The 27,220-nt window shown below is 39.6% G+C and overlaps 1 protein-coding gene across 5 annotated transcripts; it reads right to left on the reverse strand.

The window, feature by feature from the left end:
• Positions 1-20,135: 20,135 nt before the first annotated feature.
• On the reverse strand, positions 20,136-24,067 carry LOC129842383 (uncharacterized). 5 transcript variants are annotated; one of them, XR_008757578.1, is made up of 6 exons: positions 23,490-24,066; positions 22,168-22,334; positions 21,661-21,967; positions 21,038-21,079; positions 20,851-20,930; positions 20,136-20,467 (listed from the first exon to the last, which is right to left on the reverse strand). XR_008757578.1 is itself a non-coding variant. In XM_055910927.1 (5 exons), exons 1-5 carry the CDS (start codon positions 23,803-23,805, stop codon positions 20,457-20,459), a joined length of 873 nt encoding a protein of 290 aa, XP_055766902.1. In that variant the 5' UTR covers positions 23,806-24,067; the 3' UTR covers positions 20,136-20,456. The 5 variants fall into 5 exon arrangements, 2 of the variants coding, with proteins under 2 accessions (XP_055766902.1, XP_055766904.1); XR_008757576.1 differs by lacking the exon at positions 21,038-21,079; XR_008757577.1 differs by having other exon boundaries at positions 20,851-21,079.
• Between the last annotated feature and the right edge of the window lie 3,153 nt (positions 24,068-27,220).

Below are 27,220 nucleotides of genomic sequence, written 5' to 3' on the forward strand. Positions count from 1 at the left end.
ATATAGAGGTAGGACTAGTCCACCTGGTTAGACATATAGAAGTAGGACTAGTCTACCTGGTTACACATATAGAAGTAGGACTAGTCTACCTGGTTACACACATATAGAAGTAGGGCTAGTCTACCTGGTTACACATTAAGAAGTAGGACTAGTCTACCTGGTTACACATATAGAAGTAGGACTAGTCTACCTGGTTACACATATAGAAGTAGGACTAGTCTACCTGGTTAAACATATAGAAATAGAACTAGTCTACCTGGTTACACATATTGAAGTAGGACTAGTCTACCTAGTTACACATATAGAAGTAGGGCTAGTCTACCTGGTTACACATATAGAAGTAGGACTAGTCTACCTGCTTACACATATAGAAGTAGAACTAGTCTACCCGACAACACATATAGAAGTAGAACTAGTCTACCCGGTTACATATATAGAGGTAGGACTAGTCTACCTGGGTACACATAGAGGTAGGACTAGTCTACCTGGTTAGACATAGAGGTATTACTAGTCTACCTGGTTAGACATAGAGGTAGGACTAGTCTACCTGGTTACACATATAGAAGTAGGACTAGGCTACCTGGTTACACATATTGAAGTAGGACTAGTCTACCTGGTGACACATATAGAAGTAGGACTAGTCTACCTTGTGACAAATATAGAAGTAGGACTAGTCTACCTTGTGACAAATATAGAAGTAGGACTAGTCTACCTTGTGACAAATATAGAAGTAGGACTAGTCTACCTTGTGACACATATAGAAGTAGGACTAGTCTACCTGGTTACACATATAGAAGTAGGACTAGTCTACCTGGTTACACATATAGAAGTAGGACTAGTCTACATGCTTAAACATATAGAAGTAAGACTAGTCTACCTGCTTACACATATAGAAGTAGAACTAGTCTACCCGACAACACATATAGAAGTAGAACTAGTCTACCCGGTTACATATATAGAGGTAGGACTAGTCTACCTGGGTACACATAGAGGTAGGACTAGTCTACCTGGTTAGACATAGAGGTAGGACTAGTCTACCTGGTTTCACATATAGAAGTAGGACTAGTCTACCTGGTTACACATATAGAAGTAGGACTAGTCTACCTGGTTACACATATAGAAGTAGGACTAGTCTACCTGGTTACACATATAGAAGTAGGACTAGTCTACCTGGTTACACATATAGAAGTAGGACTAGTCTACCTGGTTACACATATAGAAGTAGGACTGGTCTACCCGACAACACATATAGAGGTAGGACTAGTCCACCTGGTTAGACATATAGAAGTAGGACTAGTCTACCTGGTTACACATATAGAAGTAGGACTAGTCTACCTGGTTACACACATATAGAAGTAGGGCTAGTCTACCTGGTTACACATTAAGAAGTAGGACTAGTCTACCTGGTTACACTTATAGAAGAAGGACTAGTCTACCTGGTTACACATATAGAAGTAGGACTAGTCTACCTGGTTACACATATAGAAGTAGGACTAGTCTACCTGATTACACATATAGAAGTAGGACTAGTCTACCTGATTACACATATAGAAGTAGGACTAGTCTACCTGATTACACATATAGAAGTAGGACTAGTCTACCTGGTTACACATTAAGAAGTAGAACTGGTCTACCTGGTTACACATTAAGAAGTAGGACTGGTCTACCTGGTTACACATTAAGAAGTAGGACTGGTCTACCTGGTTACACATATAGAAGTAGAACTAGGCTACCCGACAACACATATAGAAGTAGGACTAGTCTACCTGGTTACACATATAGAAGTAGGACTAGTCTACATGCTTACACATATAGAAGTAAGACTAGTCTACCTGGTTACACATATAGAGGTAGGACTAGTCTACCTGGTTACACATATAGAAGTAGGACTAGTCTACCTGGTTAGACATATAGAAGTAGGACTAGTCTACCTGGTTACACATATAGAAGTAGGACTAGTCTACCTGGTTAGACATAGAGGTAGGACTAGTCTACCTGGTTACACATATAGAAGTAGGACTAGTCTACCTGGTTACACATATAGAAGTAGGACTAGTCTACCTGGTTACACATATAGAAGTAGGACTAGTCTACCTGGTCACACATATAGAAGTAGAACTAGTCTAAATAACAAAAAACATAGAAGTAGGACTAGTCTACCTGGTTACATATATAGAAGTAGGACTAGTCTACCTGGTTACACATATAGAAGTAGGACTAGTCTACCTGGTTACACATATAGAAGTAGGACTAGTCTACCTGGTTAGACATATAGAAGTAGGACTAGTCTACCTGGTTACACATATAGAAGTAGGACTAGTCTACCTGGTTAGACATAGAGGTAGGACTAGTCTACCTGGTTACACATATAGAAGTAGGACTAGTCTACCTGGTGACACATATTGAAGTAGGACTAGTCTACCTGGTGACACATATAGAAGTAGGACTAGTCTACCTTGTGACAAATATAGAAGTAGGACTAGTCTACCTTGTGACAAATATAGAAGTAGGACTAGTCTACCTTGTGACACATATAGAAGTAGGACTAGTCTACCTGGTTACACATATAGAGGTAGAACTAGTCTACATGCTTAAACATATAGAAGTAAGACTAGTCTACCCGCTTACACATATAGAAGTAGAACTAGTCTACCCGACAACACATATAGAAGTAGAACTAGTCTACCCGGTTACATATATAGAGGTAGGACTAGTCTACCTGGGTACACATAGAGGTAGGACTAGTCTACCTGGTTAGACATAGAGGTAGGACTAGTCTACCTGGTTAGACATAGAGGTAGGACTAGTCTACCTGGTTACACATATAGAAGTAGGACTAGTCTACCTGGTTACACATATAGAAGTAGGACTAGTCTACCTGGTTACACATATAGAAGTAGGACTAGTCTACCTGGTTACACATATAGAAGTAGGACTGGTCTACCCGACAACACATATAGAGGTAGGACTAGTCCACCTGGTTACACATATAGAAGTAGGACTAGTCTACCTGGTTACACATATAGAAGTAGGACTAGTCTACCTGGTTACACACATATAGAAGTAGGGCTAGTCTACCTGGTTACACATATAGAGGTAGGACTAGTCTACATGCTTACACATATAGAAGTAAGACTAGTCTACCTGGTTACACATATAGAGGTAGGACTAGTCTACCTGGTTACACATAGAGGTAGGACTAGTCTACCTGGTTAGACATAGAGGTAGGACTAGTCTACCTGGTTAGACATATAGAAGTAGGACTAGTCTACCTGGTCACACATATAGAAGTAGAACTAGTCTAAATAACAAAAAATATAGAAGTAGGACTAGTCTACCTGGTTACATATATAGAAGTAGGACTAGTCTACCTGGTTACACATATAGAAGTAGGACTAGTCTACCTGGTTACACATATAGAAGTAGGACTAGTCTACCTGGTCACACATATAGAAGTAGAACTAGTCTAAATAACAAAAAATATAGAAGTAGGACTAGTCTAAATAACAAAAAATATAGAAGTAGGACTAGTCTACCTGGTTACACATATAGAAGTAGGACTAGTCTACCTGGTTACAAATATAGAAGTAGGACTAGTCTACCTGGTTACACATATAGAAGTAGGACTAGTCTACCTGGTTACACATATAGAAGTAGGACTAGTCTACCTGGTTACACATTAAGAAGTAGGACTGGTCTACCTGGTTACACATTAAGAAGTAGGACTGGTCTACCTGGTTACACATTAAGAAGTATGACTGGTCTACCTGGTTACACATATAGAAGTAGGACTGGTCTACCTGGTTACACATATAGAAGTAGGACTGGTCTACCTGGTTACACATATAGAAGTAGGACTGGTCTACCTGGTTACACATATAGAAGTAGGACTGGTCTACCTGGTTACACATATAGAAGTAGGACTGGTCTACCTGGTTACACATATAGAAGTAGGACTGGTCTACCTGGTTACACATATAGAAGTAGGACTGGTCTACCTGGTTACACATATAGAAGTAGAACTAGGCTACCCGACAACACATATAGAAGTAGGACTAGTCTACCTGGTTACACATATAGAAGTAGGGCTAGTCACATTCTTACACATATAGAGGTAAGACTAGTCTACCTGGTTACACATATAGAGGTAGGACTAGTCTACCTGGTTACACATAGAGGTAGGACTAGTCTACCTGGTTAGACATATAGAAGTAGGACTAGTCTACCTGGTTACACATATAGAAGTAGGACTAGTCTACCTGGTTACACATATAGAAGTAGGACTAGTCTACCTGGTTACACATATAGAAGTAGGACTAGTCTACCTGGTTAGACATATAGAAGTAGGACTAGTCTACCTGGTCACACATATAGAAGTAGAACTAGTCTAAATAACAAAAATATAGAAGTAGGACTAGTCTACCTGGTTACATATATAGAAGTAGGACTAGTCTACCTGGTTACACATATAGAAGTAGGACTAGTCTACCTGGTTACACATATAGAAGTAGAACTAGTCTACCCGACAACACATATAGAGGTAGGACTAGTCTACCTGGTTACACATATAGAAGTAGGACTAGTCTACCTGGTTACACATATAGAAGTAGGACTAGTCTACCTGGTTACACACATATAGAAGTAGGGCTAGTCTACCTAGTTACACATATAGAAGTAGGACTGTTCTACCTGGTTACACATTGAGAAGTAGGACTGGTCTACCTGGTTACACATATAGAAGTAGAACTAGGCTACCCAACAACACATATAGAAGTAGGACTAGTCTACCTGGTTAAACATATAGAAATAGAACTAGTCTACCTGGTTACACATATAGAAGTAGGACTAGTCTACCTAGTTACACATATAGAAGTAGGGCTAGTCTACCTGGTTACACATATAGAAGTAGGACTAGTCTACCTGCTTACACATATAGAAGTAGAACTAGTCTACCCGACAACACATATAGAAGTAGAACTAGTCTACCCGGTTACATATATAGAGGTAGGACTAGTCTACCTGGGTACACATAGAGGTAGGACTAGTCTACCTGGTTAGACATAGAGGTATTACTAGTCTACCTGGTTAGACATAGAGGTAGGACTAGTCTACCTGGTTACACATATAGAAGTAGGACTAGTCTATCTGGTTACACATATTGAAGTAGGACTAGTCTACATGGTGACACATATAGAAGTAGGACTAGTCTACCTTGTGACAAATATAGAAGTAGGACTAGTCTACCTTGTGACAAATATAGAAGTAGGACTAGTCTACCTTGTGACAAATATAGAAGTAGGACTAGTCTACCTTGTGACACATATAGAAGTAGGACTAGTCTACCTGGTTACACATATAGAAGTAGGACTAGTCTACCTGGTTACACATATAGAAGTAGGACTAGTCTACATGCTTAAACATATAGAAGTAAGACTAGTCTACCTGCTTACACATATAGAAGTAGAACTAGTCTACCCGACAACACATATAGAAGTAGAACTAGTCTACCCGGTTACATATATAGAGGTAGGACTAGTCTACCTGGGTACACATAGAGGTAGGACTAGTCTACCTGGTTAGACATAGAGGTAGGACTAGTCTACCTGGTTAGACATAGAGGTAGGACTAGTCTACCTGGTTTCACATATAGAAGTAGGACTAGTCTACCTGGTTACACATATAGAAGTAGGACTAGTCTACCTGGTTACACATATAGAAGTAGGACTAGTCTACCTGGTTACACATATAGAAGTAGGACTAGTCTACCTGGTTACACATATAGAAGTAGGACTGGTCTACCCGACAACACATATAGAGGTAGGACTAGTCCACCTGGTTAGACATATAGAAGTAGGACTAGTCTACCTGGTTACACATATAGAAGTAGGACTAGTCTACCTGGTTACACACATATAGAAGTAGGGCTAGTCTACCTGGTTACACATATAGAGGTAGGACTAGTCTACATGCTTACACATATAGAAGTAAGACTAGTCTACCTGGTTACACATATAGAGGTAGGACTAGTCTACCTGGTTACACATAGAGGTAGGACTAGTCTACCTGGTTAGACATAGAGGTAGGACTAGTCTACCTGGTTAGACATATAGAAGTAGGACTAGTCTACCTGGTCACACATATAGAAGTAGAACTAGTCTAAATAACAAAAAATATAGAAGTAGGACTAGTCTACCTGGTTACACATATAGAAGTAGGACTAGTCTACCTGGTTACACATATAGAAGTAGGACTAGTCTACCTGGTTACACATATAGATGTAGGACTAGTCTACCTGGTTACACATATAGAAGTAGGACTAGTCTACCTGGTTACACATTAAGAAGTAGGACTAGTCTACCTGGTTACACATATAGAAGTAGGACTAGTCTACCTGGTTACACATATAGAAGTAGGACTAGTCTACCTGGTTACACATATAGAAGTAGGACTAGTCTACCTGGTTACACATATAGAAGTAGGACTAGTCTACCTGATTACACATATAGAAGTAGGACTAGTCTACCTGATTACACATATAGAAGTAGGACTAGTCTACCTGATTACACATATAGAAGTAGGACTAGTCTACCTGGTTACACATTAAGAAGTAGAACTGGTCTACCTGGTTACACATTAAGAAGTAGGACTGGTCTACCTGGTTACACATTAAGAAGTAGGACTGGTCTACCTGGTTACACATATAGAAGTAGAACTAGGCTACCCGACAACACATATAGAAGTAGGACTAGTCTACCTGGTTACACATATAGAAGTAGGACTAGTCTACATGCTTACACATATAGAAGTAAGACTAGTCTACCTGGTTACACATATAGAGGTAGGACTAGTCTACCTGGTTACACATAGAGGTAGGACCAGTCTACCTGGTTAGACATAGAGGTAGGACTAGTCTACCTGGTTAGACATATAGAAGTAGGACTAGTCTACCTGGTCACACATATAGAAGTAGACCTAGTCTAAATAACAAAAAATATAGAAGTAGGACTAGTCTACCTGGTTACATATATAGAAGTAGGACTAGTCTACCTGGTTACACATATAGAAGTAGGACTAGTCTACCTGGTTACACATATAGAAGTAGGACTAGTCTACCTGGTTACACATAGAGAAGTAGGACTAGTCTACCTGGTTACACATAGAGAAGTAGGACTGGTCTACCTGGTTACACATATAGAAGTAGGACTAGTCTACCTGGTTACACATATAGAAGAAGAACTAGTCTACCCGACAACACATATAGAGGTAGGACTAGTCTACCTGGTTACACATATAGAGGTAGGTCTAGTCTACCTGGTTACACATATAGAAGTAGTACTAGTCTACCTGGTTACACATATAGAAGTAGAACTAGTCTACCCGACAACACATATAGAGGTAGGACTAGTCTACCTGACTACACATATAGAAGTAGGACTAGTCTACCTGGTTACACATATAGAGGTAGGACTAGTCTACCTGACTACACATATAGAGGTAGGACTAGTCTACCTGACTACACATAGAGGTAGGACTAGTCTACCTGACTACACATATAGAAGTAGGACTAGTCTACCTGGTTACACATATAGAAGTAGGACTAGTCTACCTGGTTACACATATAGAAGTAGGACTAGTCTACCTGGTTACACATATAGAAGTAGAACTAGTCTACCCGTAAACACATATAGAGGTAGGACTAGTCTACCTGACTACACATATAGAAGTAGGACTAGTCTACCTGGTTACACATATAGAGGTAGGACTAGTCTACCTGACTACACATATAGAGGTAGGACTAGTCTACCTGACTACACATATAGAGGTAGGACTAGTCTACCTGACTACACATATAGAAGTAGGACTAGTCTACCTGGTTACACATATAGAAGTAGGACTAGTCTACCTGGTTACACATATAGAAGTAGAACTAGTCTACCCGACAACACATATAGAGGTAGGACTAGTCTACCTGGTTACACATATAGAAGTAGGACTAGTCTACCTGGTTACACATATAGAAGTAGGACTAGTCTACCTGGTTACACACATATAGAAGTAGGGCTAGTCTACCTAGTTACACATATAGAAGTAGGACTAGTCTACCTGGTTACACATATAGAAGTAAGACTAGTCTACCTGCTTACACATATAGAAGTAGAACTAGTCTACCCGACAACACATATAGAAGTAGAACTAGTCTACCCGACAACACATATAGAAGTAGGACTAGTCTACCTGGTTACACATATAGAAGTAGGACTAGTCTACCTGGTTACACATATAGAAGTAGGACTAGTCTACCTGGTTACACATATAGAAGTAGGACTAGTCTACCTGGTTACACATATAGAAGTAGGACTAGTCTACCTGGTTACACATATAGAAGTAGGACTAGTCTACCTGGTTACACATATAGAAGTAGGACTAGTCTACCTGGTTACACATTAAGAAGTAGGACTGGTCTACCTGGTTACACATTAAGAAGTAGGACTGTTCTACCTGGTTACACATATAGAAGTAGAACTAGGCTACCCGACAACACATATAGAAGTAGGACTAGTCTACCTGGTTAAACATATAGAAATAGAACTAGTCTACCTGGTTACACATATAGAAGTAGGACTAGTCTACCTAGTTACACATATAGAAGTAGGGCTAGTCTACCTGGTTACACATATAGAAGTAGGACTAGTCTACCTGCTTACACATATAGAAGTAGAACTAGTCTACCCGACAACACATATAGAAGTAGAACTAGTCTACCCGGTTACATATATAGAGGTAGGACTAGTCTACCTGGTTAGACATAGAGGTATTACTAGTCTACCTGGTTAGACATAGAGGTAGGACTAGTCTACCTGGTTACACATATAGAAGTAGGACTAGTCTACCTGGTTACACATATTGAAGTAGGACTAGTCTACCTGGTGACACATATAGAAGTAGGACTAGTCTACCTTGTGACACATATAGAAGTAGGACTAGTCTACCTTGTGACAAATATAGAAGTAGGACTAGTCTACCTTGTGACAAATATAGAAGTAGGACTAGTCTACCTTGTGACACATATAGAAGTAGGACTAGTCTACCTGGTTACACATATAGAAGTAGGACTAGTCTACCTGGTTACACATATAAAAGTAGGACTAGTCTACATGCTTAAACATATAGAAGTAAGACTAGTCTACCTGCTTACACATATAGAAGTAGAACTAGTCTACCCGACAACACATATAGAAGTAGAACTAGTCTACCCGGTTACATATATAGAGGTAGGACTAGTCTACCTGGGTACACATAGAGGTAGGACTAGTCTACCTGGTTAGACATAGAGGTAGGACTAGTCTACCTGGTTTCACATATAGAAGTAGGACTAGTCTACCTGGTTACACATATAGAAGTAGGACTAGTCTACCTGGTTACACATATAGAAGTAGGACTAGTCTACCTGGTTACACATATAGAAGTAGGACTAGTCTACCCGGTTACATATATAGAGGTAGGACTAGTCTACCTGGGTACACATAGAGGTAGGACTAGTCTACCTGGTTAGACATAGAGGTAGGACTAGTCTACCTGGTTTCACATATAGAAGTAGGACTAGTCTACCTGGTTACACATATAGAAGTAGGACTAGTCTACCTGGTTACACATATAGAAGTAGGACTAGTCTACCTGGTTACACATATAGAAGTAGGACTAGTCTACCTGGTTACACATATAGAAGTAGGACTGGTCTACCCGACAACACATATAGAGGTAGGACTAGTCCACCTGGTTAGACATATAGAAGTAGGACTAGTCTACCTGGTTACACATATAGAAGTAGGACTAGTCTACCTGGTTACACACATATAGAAGTAGGGCTAGTCTACCTGGTTACACATTAAGAAGTAGGACTAGTCTACCTGGTTACACATATAGAAGTAGGACTAGTCTACCTGGTTACACATATAGAAGTAGGACTAGTCTACCTGGTTAAACATATAGAAATAGAACTAGTCTACCTGGTTACACATATTGAAGTAGGACTAGTCTACCTAGTTACACATATAGAAGTAGGACTGGTCTACCCGACAACACATATAGAGGTAGGACTAGTCCACCTGGTTAGACATATAGAAGTAGGACTAGTCTACCTGGTTACACATATAGAAGTAGGACTAGTCTACCTGGTTACACACATATAGAAGTAGGGCTAGTCTACCTGGTTACACATTAAGAAGTAGGACTAGTCTACCTGGTTACACATATAGAAGTAGGACTAGTCTACCTGGTTACACATATAGAAGTAGGACTAGTCTACCTGGTTAAACATATAGAAATAGAACTAGTCTACCTGGTTACACATATTGAAGTAGGACTAGTCTACCTAGTTACACATATAGAAGTAGGGCTAGTCTACCTGGTTACACATATAGAAGTAGGACTAGTCTACCTGCTTACACATATAGAAGTAGAACTAGTCTACCCGACAACACATATAGAAGTAGAACTAGTCTACCCGGTTACATATATAGAGGTAGGACTAGTCTACCTGGGTACACATAGAGGTAGGACTAGTCTACCTGGTTAGACATAGAGGTATTACTAGTCTACCTGGTTAGACATAGAGGTAGGACTAGTCTACCTGGTTACACATATAGAAGTAGGACTAGTCTACCTGGTTACACATATTGAAGTAGGACTAGTCTACCTGGTGACACATATAGAAGTAGGACTAGTCTACCTTGTGACAAATATAGAAGTAGGACTAGTCTACCTTGTGACAAATATAGAAGTAGGACTAGTCTACCTTGTGACAAATATAGAAGTAGGACTAGTCTACCTTGTGACACATATAGAAGTAGGACTAGTCTACCTGGTTACACATATAGAAGTAGGACTAGTCTACCTGGTTACACATATAGAAGTAGGACTAGTCTACATGCTTAAACATATAGAAGTAAGACTAGTCTACCTGCTTACACATATAGAAGTAGAACTAGTCTACCCGACAACACATATAGAAGTAGAACTAGTCTACCCGGTTACATATATAGAGGTAGGACTAGTCTACCTGGGTACACATAGAGGTAGGACTAGTCTACCTGGTTAGACATAGAGGTAGGACTAGTCTACCTGGTTTCACATATAGAAGTAGGACTAGTCTACCTGGTTACACATATAGAAGTAGGACTAGTCTACCTGGTTACACATATAGAAGTAGGACTAGTCTACCTGGTTACACATATAGAAGTAGGACTAGTCTACCTGGTTACACATATAGAAGTAGGACTGGTCTACCCGACAACACATATAGAGGTAGGACTAGTCCACCTGGTTAGACATATAGAAGTAGGACTAGTCTACCTGGTTACACATATAGAAGTAGGACTAGTCTACCTGGTTACACACATATAGAAGTAGGGCTAGTCTACCTGGTTACACATTAAGAAGTAGGACTAGTCTACCTGGTTACACATATAGAAGTAGGACTAGTCTACCTGGTTACACATATAGAAGTAGGACTAGTCTACCTGGTTACACATATAGAAGTAGGACTAGTCTACCTGATTACACATATAGAAGTAGGACTAGTCTACCTGATTACACATATAGAAGTAGGACTAGTCTACCTGATTACACATATAGAAGTAGGACTAGTCTACCTGGTTACACATTAAGAAGTAGAACTGGTCTACCTGGTTACACATTAAGAAGTAGGACTGGTCTACCTGGTTACACATTAAGAAGTAGGACTGGTCTACCTGGTTACACATATAGAAGTAGAACTAGGCTACCCGACAACACATATAGAAGTAGGACTAGTCTACCTGGTTACACATATAGAAGTAGGACTAGTCTACATGCTTACACATATAGAAGTAAGACTAGTCTACCTGGTTACACATATAGAGGTAGGACTAGTCTACCTGGTTACACATATAGAAGTAGGACTAGTCTACCTGGTTAGACATAGAGGTAGGACTAGTCTACCTGGTTACACATATAGAAGTAGGACTAGTCTACCTGGTTACACATATAGAAGTAGGACTAGTCTACCTGGTTACACATATAGAAGTAGGACTAGTCTACCTGGTCACACATATAGAAGTAGAACTAGTCTAAATAACAAAAAACATAGAAGTAGGACTAGTCTACCTGGTTACATATATAGAAGTAGGACTAGTCTACCTGGTTACACATATAGAAGTAGGACTAGTCTACCTGGTTACACATATAGAAGTAGGACTAGTCTACCTGGTTAGACATATAGAAGTAGGACTAGTCTACCTGGTTACACATATAGAAGTAGGACTAGTCTACCTGGTTAGACATAGAGGTAGGACTAGTCTACCTGGTTACACATATAGAAGTAGGACTAGTCTACCTGGTGACACATATTGAAGTAGGACTAGTCTACCTGGTGACACATATAGAAGTAGGACTAGTCTACCTTGTGACAAATATAGAAGTAGGACTAGTCTACCTTGTGACAAATATAGAAGTAGGACTAGTCTACCTTGTGACACATATAGAAGTAGGACTAGTCTACCTGGTTACACATATAGAAGTAGAACTAGTCTACATGCTTAAACATATAGAAGTAAGACTAGTCTACCCGCTTACACATATAGAAGTAGAACTAGTCTACCCGACAACACATATAGAAGTAGAACTAGTCTACCCGGTTACATATATAGAGGTAGGACTAGTCTACCTGGGTACACATAGAGGTAGGACTAGTCTACCTGGTTAGACATAGAGGTAGGACTAGTCTACCTGGTTAGACATAGAGGTAGGACTAGTCTACCTGGTTACACATATAGAAGTAGGACTAGTCTACCTGGTTACACATATAGAAGTAGGACTAGTCTACCTGGTTACACATATAGAAGTAGGACTAGTCTACCTGGTTACACATATAGAAGTAGGACTGGTCTACCCGACAACACATATAGAGGTAGGACTAGTCCACCTGGTTACACATATAGAAGTAGGACTAGTCTACCTGGTTACACATATAGAAGTAGGACTAGTCTACCTGGTTACACACATATAGAAGTAGGGCTAGTCTACCTGGTTACACATATAGAGGTAGGACTAGTCTACATGCTTACACATATAGAAGTAAGACTAGTCTACCTGGTTACACATATAGAGGTAGGACTAGTCTACCTGGTTACACATAGAGGTAGGACTAGTCTACCTGGTTAGACATAGAGGTAGGACTAGTCTACCTGGTTAGACATATAGAAGTAGGACTAGTCTACCTGGTCACACATATAGAAGTAGAACTAGTCTAAATAACAAAAAATATAGAAGTAGGACTAGTCTACCTGGTTACATATATAGAAGTAGGACTAGTCTACCTGGTTACACATATAGAAGTAGGACTAGTCTACCTGGTTACACATATAGAAGTAGGACTAGTCTACCTGGTCACACATATAGAAGTAGAACTAGTCTAAATAACAAAAAATATAGAAGTAGGACTAGTCTAAATAACAAAAAATATAGAAGTAGGACTAGTCTACCTGGTTACACATATAGAAGTAGGACTAGTCTACCTGGTTACAAATATAGAAGTAGGACTAGTCTACCTGGTTACACATATAGAAGTAGGACTAGTCTACCTGGTTACACATATAGAAGTAGGACTAGTCTACCTGGTTACACATTAAGAAGTAGGACTGGTCTACCTGGTTACACATTAAGAAGTAGGACTGGTCTACCTGGTTACACATTAAGAAGTATGACTGGTCTACCTGGTTACACATATAGAAGTAGGACTGGTCTACCTGGTTACACATATAGAAGTAGGACTGGTCTACCTGGTTACACATATAGAAGTAGGACTGGTCTACCTGGTTACACATATAGAAGTAGGACTGGTCTACCTGGTTACACATATAGAAGTAGGACTGGTCTACCTGGTTACACATATAGAAGTAGGACTGGTCTACCTGGTTACACATATAGAAGTAGGACTGGTCTACCTGGTTACACATATAGAAGTAGAACTAGGCTACCCGACAACACATATAGAAGTAGGACTAGTCTACCTGGTTACACATATAGAAGTAGGGCTAGTCACATTCTTACACATATAGAGGTAAGACTAGTCTACCTGGTTACACATATAGAGGTAGGACTAGTCTACCTGGTTACACATAGAGGTAGGACTAGTCTACCTGGTTAGACATATAGAAGTAGGACTAGTCTACCTGGTTACACATATAGAAGTAGGACTAGTCTACCTGGTTACACATATAGAAGTAGGACTAGTCTACCTGGTTACACATATAGAAGTAGGACTAGTCTACCTGGTTAGACATATAGAAGTAGGACTAGTCTACCTGGTCACACATATAGAAGTAGAACTAGTCTAAATAACAAAAATATAGAAGTAGGACTAGTCTACCTGGTTACATATATAGAAGTAGGACTAGTCTACCTGGTTACACATATAGAAGTAGGACTAGTCTACCTGGTTACACATATAGAAGTAGGACTAGTCTACCTGGTTACACATATGGAAGTAGGACTAGTCTACCTGGTTACACATATAGAAGTAGGACTAGTCTACCTGGTTACACATATAGAAGTAGGACTAGTCTACCTGGTTACACATTAAGAAGTAGGACTGGTCTACCTGGTTACACATTAAGAAGTAGGACTGGTATACCTGGTTACACATATAGAAGTAGGACTAGTCTACCTGGTTAAACATATAGAAGTAGGACTAGTCTACATGGTTACACACATATAGAAGTAGGGCTAGTCTACCTGGTTACACATATAGAAGTAGGACTAGTCTACATGCTTACACATATAGAAGTAAGACTAGTCTACCTGGTTACACATATAGAGGTAGGACTAGTCTACCTGGTTACACATAGAGGTAGGACTAGTCTACCTGGTTACACATAGAGGTAGGACTAGTCTACCTGGTTAGACATAGAGGTAGGACTAGTCTACCTGGTTAGACATATAGAAGTAGGACTAGTCTACCTGGTCACACATATAGAAGTAGAACTAGTCTAAATAACAAAAAATATAGAAGTAGGACTAGTCTACCTGGTTACACATATAGAAGTAGGACTAGTCTACCTGGTCACACATATAGAAGTAGACCTAGTCTAAATAACAAAAAATATAGAAGTAGGACTAGTCTACCTGGTTACATATATAGAAGTAGGACTAGTTTACCTGGTTACACATATAGAAGTAGGACTAGTCTACCTGGTTACACATATAGAAGTAGGACTAGTCTACCTGGTTACACATATAGAAGTAGGACTAGTCTACCTGGTTACACATATAGAAGTAGGACTAGTCTACCTGGTTACACATATAGAGGTAGGACTAGTCTACCTGCTTACACATATAGAAGTAGGACTAGTCTACCTGGTGACACATATGGAAGTAGGACTAGTCTACCTGGTTACACATATAGAAGTAGGACTAGTCTACCTAGTTACACATATAGAAGTAGGACTAGTCTACCTAGTTACACATATAGATGTAAAACTAGTCTACCTGGTTACACATATAGATGTAAAACTAGTCTACCTGGTTACACATATAGAAGTAGGACTAGTCTACCTGGTTACACATATAGAAGTAGGACTAGTCTACCTGGCCTGCACACAAATGAAGGCCTATAAATGTGCCCATATGGGGATGTCTGATATTATTTCTGATTGTCTTAATGCACCACCACTGAGTTGTGGAGCGTCTCAAAGCACATTTTTCCCCCCACCTCAAACAGCAAGTAAACAAAGTCTAATCAAAGTCAATTGCAAAGGAGAATAACTCCTCAAAGTATTTGTAAAATATTTCCAGCTCTCGCCCTTTCGATAACCACTCGGCACAAAAGGGAAAAACGTAATGCTTTGATCCAGTGGAAATGTCAAAACACCTGATTACTTCTTATCCCTTTCACAAATAGCCTACAGCTGTGTCGGTCGAGAACTCACAGGCACGGGAAGCTGAGGGCCCAGAATATTTTATACAATGTTTCAAGTTCGTTATGGACAGGCCATGTGATTTATAGGACAGTTATTAGCAATGTTTTTATTTGTTGGCTTTATGTAGGCTATTTTTTACATAGGTGGCAATGGCAATAAAAGTTACTTTTAGATTTGTATAATTTTCATTTAGATAGAATGTAGATTAATCACAGACAATGATTGAGATACTATTATAAATGAAATGAAACTGTTCCAGTAAAATGAACATATGAAAATCATAACTGTCACCAGATCAGTAGAAATGGTAAGATACATTTGCACTCCAAATGTAGGTTGCACACTGCTTGTGTAGCTTATTACCAGCAACTTCAGAATGTATGAAGGACAGCAAGAGGAGGTGGTTCAGGAAGAGTTTCTTCTCTTCTGGTTGGGCTGTATTGATGTAATGGCATGAAAATAAATGCTGAATATTATACAATGATTTATCAACAGCTCTAACAATTTGACCCCTACAGGAAATCTACACTGGCAATTCTAGAATATACTATATAGCCTAGAAACCTGGTTAAACTATCATTATGACATCATGGATGAATTCTACAATATACTATATAGCCTAGAAACCTGTTAAACTATCATTATGACATCATGGATGGCCAGTCCTTGTATTCATAGTGTAGTGAATTCAGGGGGTTGCCCTGAGCTGGACTCAAACCTGGGTCCAGCGACTGTCAAGCCAACACCTTATAACTGTTATGCCAAGATGTCTGAACTTCTTGACGAGGTCGCTAGGTTTTGGGTTACGGTTGATACAATAGCTTTCTCTATTAATTTGAGAGTGGTTACATTTCTCCAGACCCCATACCAGCCCCCATCCCTCAGCTGTTTACCAAACCAAGTCTCTGGGCAGCCATTTTGTTGCTGTTTAAATACTAGGTTGTCCCTTTAAAAAAGCCACACAAGAATCAATCAACCAATAACAAAGCTGTAATTCCACCACTATTTTGCTAATAAGATGATGGATGGGGCTGGAGAAATGTAACTACTTTCAAATTCATAGACAGACCTATGGATGCAAGGACTGTCCATCCACGATATCAACATTATAGTTTTAACTATGTTTTGAGGCTTTACAGTGTTGATTTACATTGTTTCTATACATTGAAGTAAAAAAAGCTTATTCTGGGTTCTGATGGGGTACAACAGTTGAACTAAGCTCATGAGGAATGTGTTATATTCTTCAAGAATCAATGGCTATAAATAACTAATTTAAAAATCAAAATATGGATGTGGTAATTGCAGATTTCCCCTTTAACACCACACATCCTTCCAGTGACTGGAGCGAATTTCAAAATTCGCTGAAGCTGGAGACTTATATTTCCCTCACCAACTTTAAACATCAGCTATCTGAGCAGCTAATCGATCGCTGCAGCTGTACATGTACTTTTTTGCTCTTTTGCACACCAGTATCTCTACTTGCACATCATCATCTGCTCATTTATCACTCCAGTGTTAATCTGCTAAATTGTAATTCTTCGCTACTATGGACTATTCATTGCCTACCTCATGCCTTTTGCACACACTATATATAGACTTTCTTTTTTTCTACTGTGTCATTGACTTGTTTATTGTGTTATTGGCTTGTTTATTGTTTATTCCATGTTATTCCATGTGTAACTATGTTGTTGTCTGTGTCACACTGCTTTGCTTTATCTTGGCCAGGTCGCAGTTGTAAATGAGAACTTGTTCTCAACTGGCCTACCTGGTTAAACTATCATTATGACATCATGGCCACCTGGTTAAACTATCATTATGACATCATGGTCACCTGGTTAAACTATCATTATGACATCATGGCCTACCTGGTTAAACTATCATTATGACATCATAGCCACCTGGTTAAATAAAAAAATAAAACAGTTCAACAACTGCAGAGTTTGTGTCTCTGTTTTTAAGACAGTACTTACTAGTGTTAATCAGGGCCCGTTCATCGTTAGAACCATTGGATGCCTTAAGATGCGTTTGGGAAACCGAGCCCAGATATTCAGTTTCCTCCTCCTCTTCTTCCAATGTGACAGTCATCTCCCCATCCTCCTCTTTCACTCCAAAAACTGCAGCTTCCTCTTTCTCTTCCTCCTCTTCTTTTACTGTAACATCCTCTTCCTCTTTCACTCTGAACGCCTCTTCCTCTTCTTTCACTGTAACGTCTTTCTCTTCTTCTTTCACTGTAACAGCCTCACCCTCTACTTCTTGTTTTACTGTGATATCCTTCTCCTCTTTGACGAGAGCATCTTTCTCCGTCCAGCAGTCCTTCTCTTCATTAACAAGAGAGTAGCTTAGTGACCTCATGGTTGGAGATGTTAGCTAGCTAGGCTAATGCTAACTTAACCAGCCCGCTAGATGAATAATAAAAACAATACCGTAAATATGAAATTAAAACGGATAACTAACTAGACGACAGAAGTGGGTTTAAAATACAGTGGCTAATATACACTAAAGCGTCTAAAGAGCTTTATTGGTTCGTATATTTTGGCTAGCAAGCTACCGAAGTGGCTGACGAACTGTTGCTGCTGTTGAAAGAAGCGTTCCGTCCACTAGATTACACGTCACAGTAGCAGCATTGCCTTAAAGTCGCAGACCGCCATTAGCTGACCTGAGTGGGAAACGCAGTTGAGTAAAATGTAAATTTAATTTTCAGACAAAAGGTAGGTAGGAATCAGGAACATAGCTAGTCCTAAAATATTAATTAGCCCCCCCCCTAAATAATTCAATATCAGTCAATATATTTTTTCTCTGATTTCTTATTTTCGTCAACCGTTCCATCGCATCATAAACTTTTTACCGGGCCGGCACTAGGACCGGGGGAGGCTGCTGCAATAGTGACTGTTATACTTTCTTCAGCAAAGATGGCGGACAGAAATACTAGGAGACAGGGGTACCCCTACACAGAGCTGAATCAAAGATGGCGGACAGAAATACTAGGATGGAAGCAAAAACTGTAAGGGATTATAACGTCAGAAAAAAATCATGCAAAAACATGTACAGTTGACAGGAATGTTAGTTCATGTAGAGACAAACGATTATGTATTTTTTTAACATAAAATGTATTTACGAAAATCGCGATTTAGCCAGCTAGCTGACTAGCTAACATTAGCCAGCTAGTTGACTAGCTAACATTAGCCAGCTAGTTGACTAGCTAACATTAGCCAGCTAGCTGACTAGCTAACATTAGCCAGATAGCTGGCTAGCTTTATGGGTGTTGTGACATGAGTATGAAATTGTAATTCTGGTTGTTTTAGGGACTCATGAAACAACCAACAAACCAGGCTTTCGTTTTGTGTAACAGTGGATGTAAAGAATCTAGCTAGCTGAAGAATTTACTGCAAATTGAATGTACAATTTTGTAAGCTTGCCTTTTTGATATTTACCATGCAGATAGATGAAATAACGTAGCTAGCTATGTTCTTGCTTATTGTGCAGTGGATGATTAAAATACCTCTATGCCTATGGATGTGTAGCTAGCTATCTAGCCGATCTGTGTATGGACCCAAACGTTTGGTATACATATTAGTTCAGAACCTAGCTATGAACCTCAGCTATCATAGCCAGTTGTATCAACTTCAAAACAGCCTGAATGACATTAATGAAGCCTATGGATTGAGTAGAATATAATATCATGTTGTGCCAAGGATGCAAGTCGTATATACATGTAGTTATTACCATGCATGAGATCCCCACATTGTAGCCTGTACATTTAATATATTCACTGATCATGTACTCTACCTTGGCAAATAAAGGTGCAGTTTAGGTATGAATGTCTTTGAGATTATTTTTCAGTCATATCCAATACCAGGAGAATCAAATTCCAGTCTTTGAATGACGCTGTGTCTGCATGTATGTATTACAATTATACACTTCAACAGTGTTTACCAATCTTGGTCCTGGGACATCAATGGTTACACATTGTATATAATAGACTAGAAACAGGATTTAACTAGTTAATTCATATATACAGAAATATAATGTTAAAAACAGAACACTACACTTCCTATGCATCATGTAAATACTCCAACATCGGTTCATCTCAACATCTAATGCCCTTCATCTGCATTGATCTGGTAAAACACAGGATAGGTGGAGTATTTCATCACATTACACTTCATTTCAACCAGTAGAGAATGTGAAACGCTTTATTGAAAAGCTCATTATCCAAGTGTTATAAATACAAGTTCAATCTGTACTTCAATGCACATCTGTTGTGCATTATAAAAACAGAGGAAGAAAGAGGAGGTGGAGAGAGAGGTGTAAAAGACAGAAAGGGAAAGAGGTAAGCACATAGGAGCAGGGAAGGCAGCACATGATTAATGAATCACAGTGCTACATAAATATTCTCTCAGCTCATCACAATTACATAATAGTGTCTCACATCGGCACAAAGGTTATCTTAAAAGCAGGTGAGGTGGTGATGATGGGACTGGGGGTTGGCATCCTCTCACATCAAAACATATCTGCAGACGAGAGACAGATGGAGAGAGCGAGCATGTTTAAGCCTTGTGTTTTTATTCTAACATTGTTAGTCATCAATCAGGAGGTGAAATGCAAAACTGACCTTGGATCAGTAAATCTGGGACTACTGCATCTATCTGTATTTCAATGTAAAGCATCTCTTTAATAATACTTCCTGTATAATATAAACTGACCTGGGATCATTAACTCTGGGACTACTGCATCTATCTGTATTTCAATGTAAAGCATCTCTTTAATAATACTTCCTGTATAATATAAACTGACCTGGGATCATTAACTCTGGGACTACTGCATCTATCTGTATTTCAATGTAAAGCATCTCTTTAATAATACTTCCTGTTGTCCTGACCATGTGACCTCTCACCTCTGATCATGCTGTGCCCTCTATGTAGCCAGTTTAGATGCAGGAGGGGTTCACCGACACAGCTGATATAACCTAGAGGACTTAGGGAGAAGGGGAGAGAGGGATGAAGTGAAGGAGAGAGACTGTTATTGAGAAAATAAGGTAGTTAAAGCCACAGTGTTCAACAGGAATCTGTGTGTGGCCTCACCTGGTGTCCACACCACACTTAGTGGCTGCAGAGTACTTTATGCTGAAAAACATGAACGGACACACAAGGACAAACAATATAGCGTAGTTATAGAAATAATGAAGTGTCTTACTATTCTCCATGGTTGGCCCTCTTGCCTATTCTTTGAAGGTGGAAGGAGCCACAGTTATACACCTGAGCCTGCTTACTGCACAACACAATCCATCAATCAGATTGATACATGAGTGTGTAGGTGTGGGTTATAGGGTGTCTAATTGTTCTACATTTCTTCAATATTAGTGATTTAAAATAGCCTGTTTTGTTTTTGCACAGACATCACACCCTCACCTAAACAGCACCCTCACCTGAGAAGTAGAAATCAAAGGGAGAGAAACTGAATTGAATAACTGCAGTTGACATAGCTAAGTAAATGGAAGAATACTCTTACTGCAATGTGAATAGCTCTTAAAAGAGCCTTTGGTTGTGCATAATGTAGTCTATGGTGTTGCCAGGGAACAGCACCCTCTTTGAAGAGCCTTTGGTTGTGCATAGTGTAGTCTATGGTGTTGCCAGGGAACAGCACCCTCTTAAACGAGCCTTTTGTTGTGCATAGTGTAGTATATGGTGTTGCCAGAGAACAGCACCTTCTTTGAAGAAGTAGGAGGTGAAGATCTCCTGCACACGGATTGCCTCTCTTGCTGCGTTGTTGGATTCCATCCTTGAAACATCCTGCAGAGCAGCAGACTCCTCCTCTGGGACACGGCGGCGAGCTGCAGATCCCCTCCTGGTCCTCGTGTCCATCCTCATGAAGTTACGCAGGACACAGGTAGCCTTCACACACCTGAATTCCTCCAGAAGGCAGTCCCAGATGACCCTGGTCACCCAACCTTGCAGTGCCCTACACGGTAACTGTAGGCAATCGTTTTGAAGGAATCTCCAGTTACAAGGTATCTGTAGGAATATGGAAGACAATGTCATTATTAGACTTTTACATCACCAGGTCATTGTGGATTACTAAAGTATAATATCCCTGATAACAAATCATGATAACATTGGATTGATAGATGCATGGGCACATATATGTACATGTGTAGCATGTGACAATAACAGGATCATATCAAGGATAGCATCACAAATGAATACATAAATACCACTTGAAGCTTGATGATGAGTTGATCATTTGAATCAGCTGTGCAGTGCTGAGACAAAAACAACAATGTGCCTCTGAGTCCCCAGGACTGAGAACCACTGCTCTTCATTGGGACCTCTTCATATGTAGACTGGCTTTCAGAGAGCTCTTTATCTGAGGACAGAAAACCTCACAAGAAACACACTTCATTATAGTCAAATTACACCACACTGAATATTATGTTACTTTTATCTCCGTCCTCACTTCTAGGGACAGGAACTACACAAAAGTACCTGCCCTATCCAGAATAGCCTCCTCTCTCACTGACAGTTGGGGCTGCTATCCTTTCACCCTCCTCCATGGCTGGTAGCTAGCTACCTACAAAAGCATTTGGAGTTTGTTTTTTACAGTGATAAATACATCAAGATAGCTAGCTAATATGACGTTAGACAGCTGATGATATTTAATTCACTTAGCTATCTATCTATACAGACTGGTTACCTATTTAGATGTGATATGAAAGTATTGTGTGAAATTATTTTGATGTTAAAGTATTTTAAATTATTTTGATGTGATATGAAAGTATTGTGTGAAATAATTGTTATGTGATATGAAAGTATTATGTGAAATTATTTTGAGGAGTAACGGGGGCAGAGAATCAGCAGTAGAAACAATAACAAAGCGTACTCCCTGCCCGTTGAGAATCGATTCACATTTAGATGGAATATTTGACTATTTTAGCTGCCAGAGCCAGTCTACCTCTGAAAATAACATACAGTCCTTGGACCTTGAGGAGTAACGGGGGCAGCAATCAGCAGTAGAAACAATAACAAAGCGTACTCCCTGCCTGTTTCGGTAAAAAGCTGAGGGATGGGGCTGGAGAAATGCAACCATCCATGATATCAACATTCTAGTTAACCATGTTTTGGGGATATACCGTGTTTGTTTATATTTACTAACAAACATTGGAGTAAAAAAAAAGCTCATATTTTGGGTTCTGATGGGGTACGACAGTTGAAATAAGCTCATGAGGCATTTATAAGTGATTTCTTCAAGAAACAATGGGTACATATCATTAATGTATAAGTCCCAAAATGGATGTAACAACTGCTGATTCCCCCTTTAAGACTACATATTGGGCTAATCTAATAGGAGATATTGAGGACTACAGTATTTCAGGCATTGTCATTGGATGCATTTGATCAATTGTTAACGTTTTGTTGATGGTCCACTCTTGATGTTCTACATGTTACAGTGTAGCTTCAGCCATTCCTACAGAACAACATTAAAGTGTAGAACCCCTTTACAGCATATTGGTTCAACGACTGCAGAGACGGTACTTACTGGGGTTAAACAGATCTCCAACCTCCTCTTCTTCCTCCAATGTGACAGTTATCTCCCCCTCCTCTTTCACACCAAAAACTACATCCTCCTCTTTCTCATCTTCCTCCTCTTTAACTCTGAACGCGTCCTCCTCTTCTTTCAATGAAACGTCTTCCTCTTTCACTGTAACAGCCTCACCCTCTACTTCTTGTTTTACTGTGACATCCTCTTCTTCCTCCTCCTCTTTCACGACAATGTTCAGCCACAGACCTCCTTTCTCCGTCCAGCAGACCTTATCCTCTTCTTTAACAGGAGGGGAGAAGTTTATGGAGCTCATGTTCGGGGATGTTAGCTAGCTAGCTATCATTAGCGACTAGGCTAGTGCTAATTTAACCAGCCAGCTACTATAGCTGACTAATAAAAATTAACGTAATATTAAATTAAATAGGTTAACAAGTAGATAGGACAGAAGTGTGTCTAAAACACAGTAGGTAATATACACCGAAAGCGTATAAATAGCTTGAATCTTTCGGCTATGTTGGCTAGCAAGCTACCGAGGTGGTTGACGAGCTGTTTATGAAGAACCGTCCACTAGATTATACGTCACGCTGGCAGCGTCGCCTGAAAGACGCACATCGCCGTCTGCTGACTGGAGGGGAAACGCAGTTGAGGATCATATTTTATTTTCAGACAAAGATTATTGTAAATGGATTTAATTAAATAATACCATTATATTGAGACATACAAAGACAGGAATGTGTTGATTGATTAGTGCGGATAAAAAATGTTTACCACAGCATATTTAAGGCAGTTTCATTAAGTTATATTACATCTAAATTAGCAGCCAGCTACTGTAGGTCTATACTGCTCCTACATGGTGTAACAATACATCATGTAGATGTATATAATGAACAGACTCGGTCTATACTGCTCCTACATGGTGTAACAATACATCATGTAGATGTATATAATGAACAGACTAGGTCTATACTGCTCCTACATGTAACAATACATCAAATAGATGTATATAATGAACAGACTAGGTCTATACTGCTCCTACATGGTGTAACAATACATCATGTAGATGTATATAATGAACAGACTAGGTCTATACTGCTCCTACATGGTGTAACAATACATCAAGTTTTTTGTATATAATGAAAAGACTAGGTCTATACTGCTGCTACATTTTTGTATTATTATGTGTTATTTATTTCTCGTTTATTTAACCAGGTCGGCCAGTTGAGAACAAGTTCTCATTTTACAACTGCAACCTGGCCAAGATAAAGCAAAGCAGTTCGACACATACAACAACACATAGTTACACATGGAGTAAAACAAACATACAGTCAATAATACAGTAGAAAAATAAGTCTATATACAATGTGAGCAAGTGAGGTGAGAGATAAGGGAGGTGAAGGCAAAAAAAAAGGCCATGGTGGCAAAGTAAATACAATATAGCAAGTAAAACACTGGAATGGTAGATTTGCAGTGGAAGAATGTGCAAAGTAGAGATAGAAATAATGGGGTGCAAAGGCGCTAAATAAATAAATACAGTAGGGAAAGAGGTAGTTGTTTGGGCTAAATTATAGATGGGCTGTGTACAGGTGCAGTAATCTGTGAACTGCTCTGACAGTTGGTGCTTAAAGCTAGTGAGGGAGATAAGTGTTTCCAGTTTCAGAGATTTTTGTAGCTCGTTCGTATTAATGCAGATATTATGGACATTTTATTTAAAACATGTAATTAAACTATAATTGTAGCTCCTTTAATTTAGACCCAAAATGTATTTGCTATGTGTGCTATTGCCCGGCTATTAAAAGGAACAGGCGACTATTTGATACTCAGCCTCAGGAATGTTTGGTCACATGGAGTCAAGTGGTCACTAGATGTCTACGGTGCCAAAGAGAATTATAGTTGAGGGTGTTGGGAGTGTTAAGTGTGTTGATATAATGGTAATAATGTCACATGGAATCAAGTGGTCACTAGATGTCTACGGTGCCAAAGAGAATTATAGTTGGGGGTGTTGGGAGTGTTAAGTGTGTTGATATAACGGTAATAATGTCACATGGAATCAAGTGGTCACTAGATGTCTACGGTGCCAAAGAGAATTATAGTTGGGAGTGTTGGGAGTGTTGAGTGTGTTGATATAACGGTAATCAATCAATCAATCAATCAATTTTATTTTATATAGCCCTTCGTACATCAGATAATATCTCGAAGTGCTGTACAGAAACCCAGCCTAAAACCCCAAACAGCTAGAATGCAGGTGTAGAAGCACGGTGGCTAGGAAAAACTCCCTAGAAAGGCCAAAACCTAGGAAGAAACCTAGAGAGGAACCAGGCTATGAGGGGTGGCCAGTCCTCTTCTGGCTGTGCCGGGTGGAGATTATAACAGAACTATGCCAAGATGTTCAAAAATGTTCATAAGTGACAAGCATGGTCAAATAATAATCATGAATAATTTTCAGTTGGCTTTTCATAGCTGATCATTAAGAGTTGAAAAACAACAGGTCTGGGACAGGTGGCGGTTCCATAACCACCTGTTCCACTTCCATAATAATGTCACATGGAATCAAGTGGTCACTAGATGTCTACGGTGCCAAAGAGAATTATAGTTGGGAGTGTTGGGAGTGTTGAGTGTGTTGATATAACGGTAATAATGTCACATGGAATCAAGTGGTCACTAGATGTCTACAGTGCCAAAGAGAATTATAGTTGGGAGTGTTAAGTGTGTTGATATAACGGTAATAATGTCAAAATTCCACTTTTAACAACCATCAGAATTGGTTAAAAAATGTTATGCCTGGTGCAGCAGTCTAAGGTACTAGATCACAGTGTTAGAGGTGTCACTATAGACCCGAGTGGTGCAGCGGTCTAAGGTACTAGATCACAGTGTTAGAGGTGTCACTATAGACCTGAGTGGTGCAGCGGTCTAAGGTACTGCATGGCAGTGCTAGAGGCGTCACTAGAGGCGTCACCCGGATTCGATCCCAGGCTTTACCACAACCTGCCGTGATCGGGAGTTCCATAGGGCGGCACACAATTGGCCAAGCGTCGCCCGGTGTTTCCTCCTACACATTGGTGCAGCTGGCTTCCGGGTTAAGCGGGAGGGTGTTAAGAAGCGCGGTTTGACGGGTTATGTTTCAGAGGACGCATGACTCGACCTTCGCCTCCTGAGCCCATTGGGGAGTTGCAGCGATGAGACAAGATCCACATTGGGGAGAAAAAACGGGCGTAAAATGATAAAAAATGCTTAAATAATGACAACAAAGGTTGCATCCCAACGTGGCAATAAACAGTAGGCAAAGTGACCAGGACAAAATGAACTCAAACGTTTTACCATTGGAACACTTGATGTAATGATGTAATAATGGACAGAATGAACTCAAACGTTTTACCATTGGAACACTTGATGTAATGATGTAATAATGGACAAAATGAACTCAAACGTTTTACCATTTTACCCTCCATTTACAACAACGTCACCGAGCACCATCACTGTCTTTCCTTCGTGGATCTCCTGCATGTTTACATATCTGGCATTACTCATCTCATATGTATATACTGTATTCTATCCTATTCTACTGTATCTTAGTCTATGTATTACTCATCTCATATGTATATACTGTATTCTATCCTATTCTACTGTATCTTAGTCTATGTATTACTCATCTCATATGTATATACTGTATTCTATTCATTAACAAATACTAAGAGGGACCAAGAGTCTTTTGATTGGTCAGTCATTGGGTT

This window comes from Salvelinus fontinalis, unplaced genomic scaffold, assembly GCF_029448725.1.
Source record: "Salvelinus fontinalis isolate EN_2023a unplaced genomic scaffold, ASM2944872v1 scaffold_0036, whole genome shotgun sequence".
Classification (NCBI taxonomy): Eukaryota; Metazoa; Chordata; class Actinopteri; order Salmoniformes; family Salmonidae; genus Salvelinus; species Salvelinus fontinalis.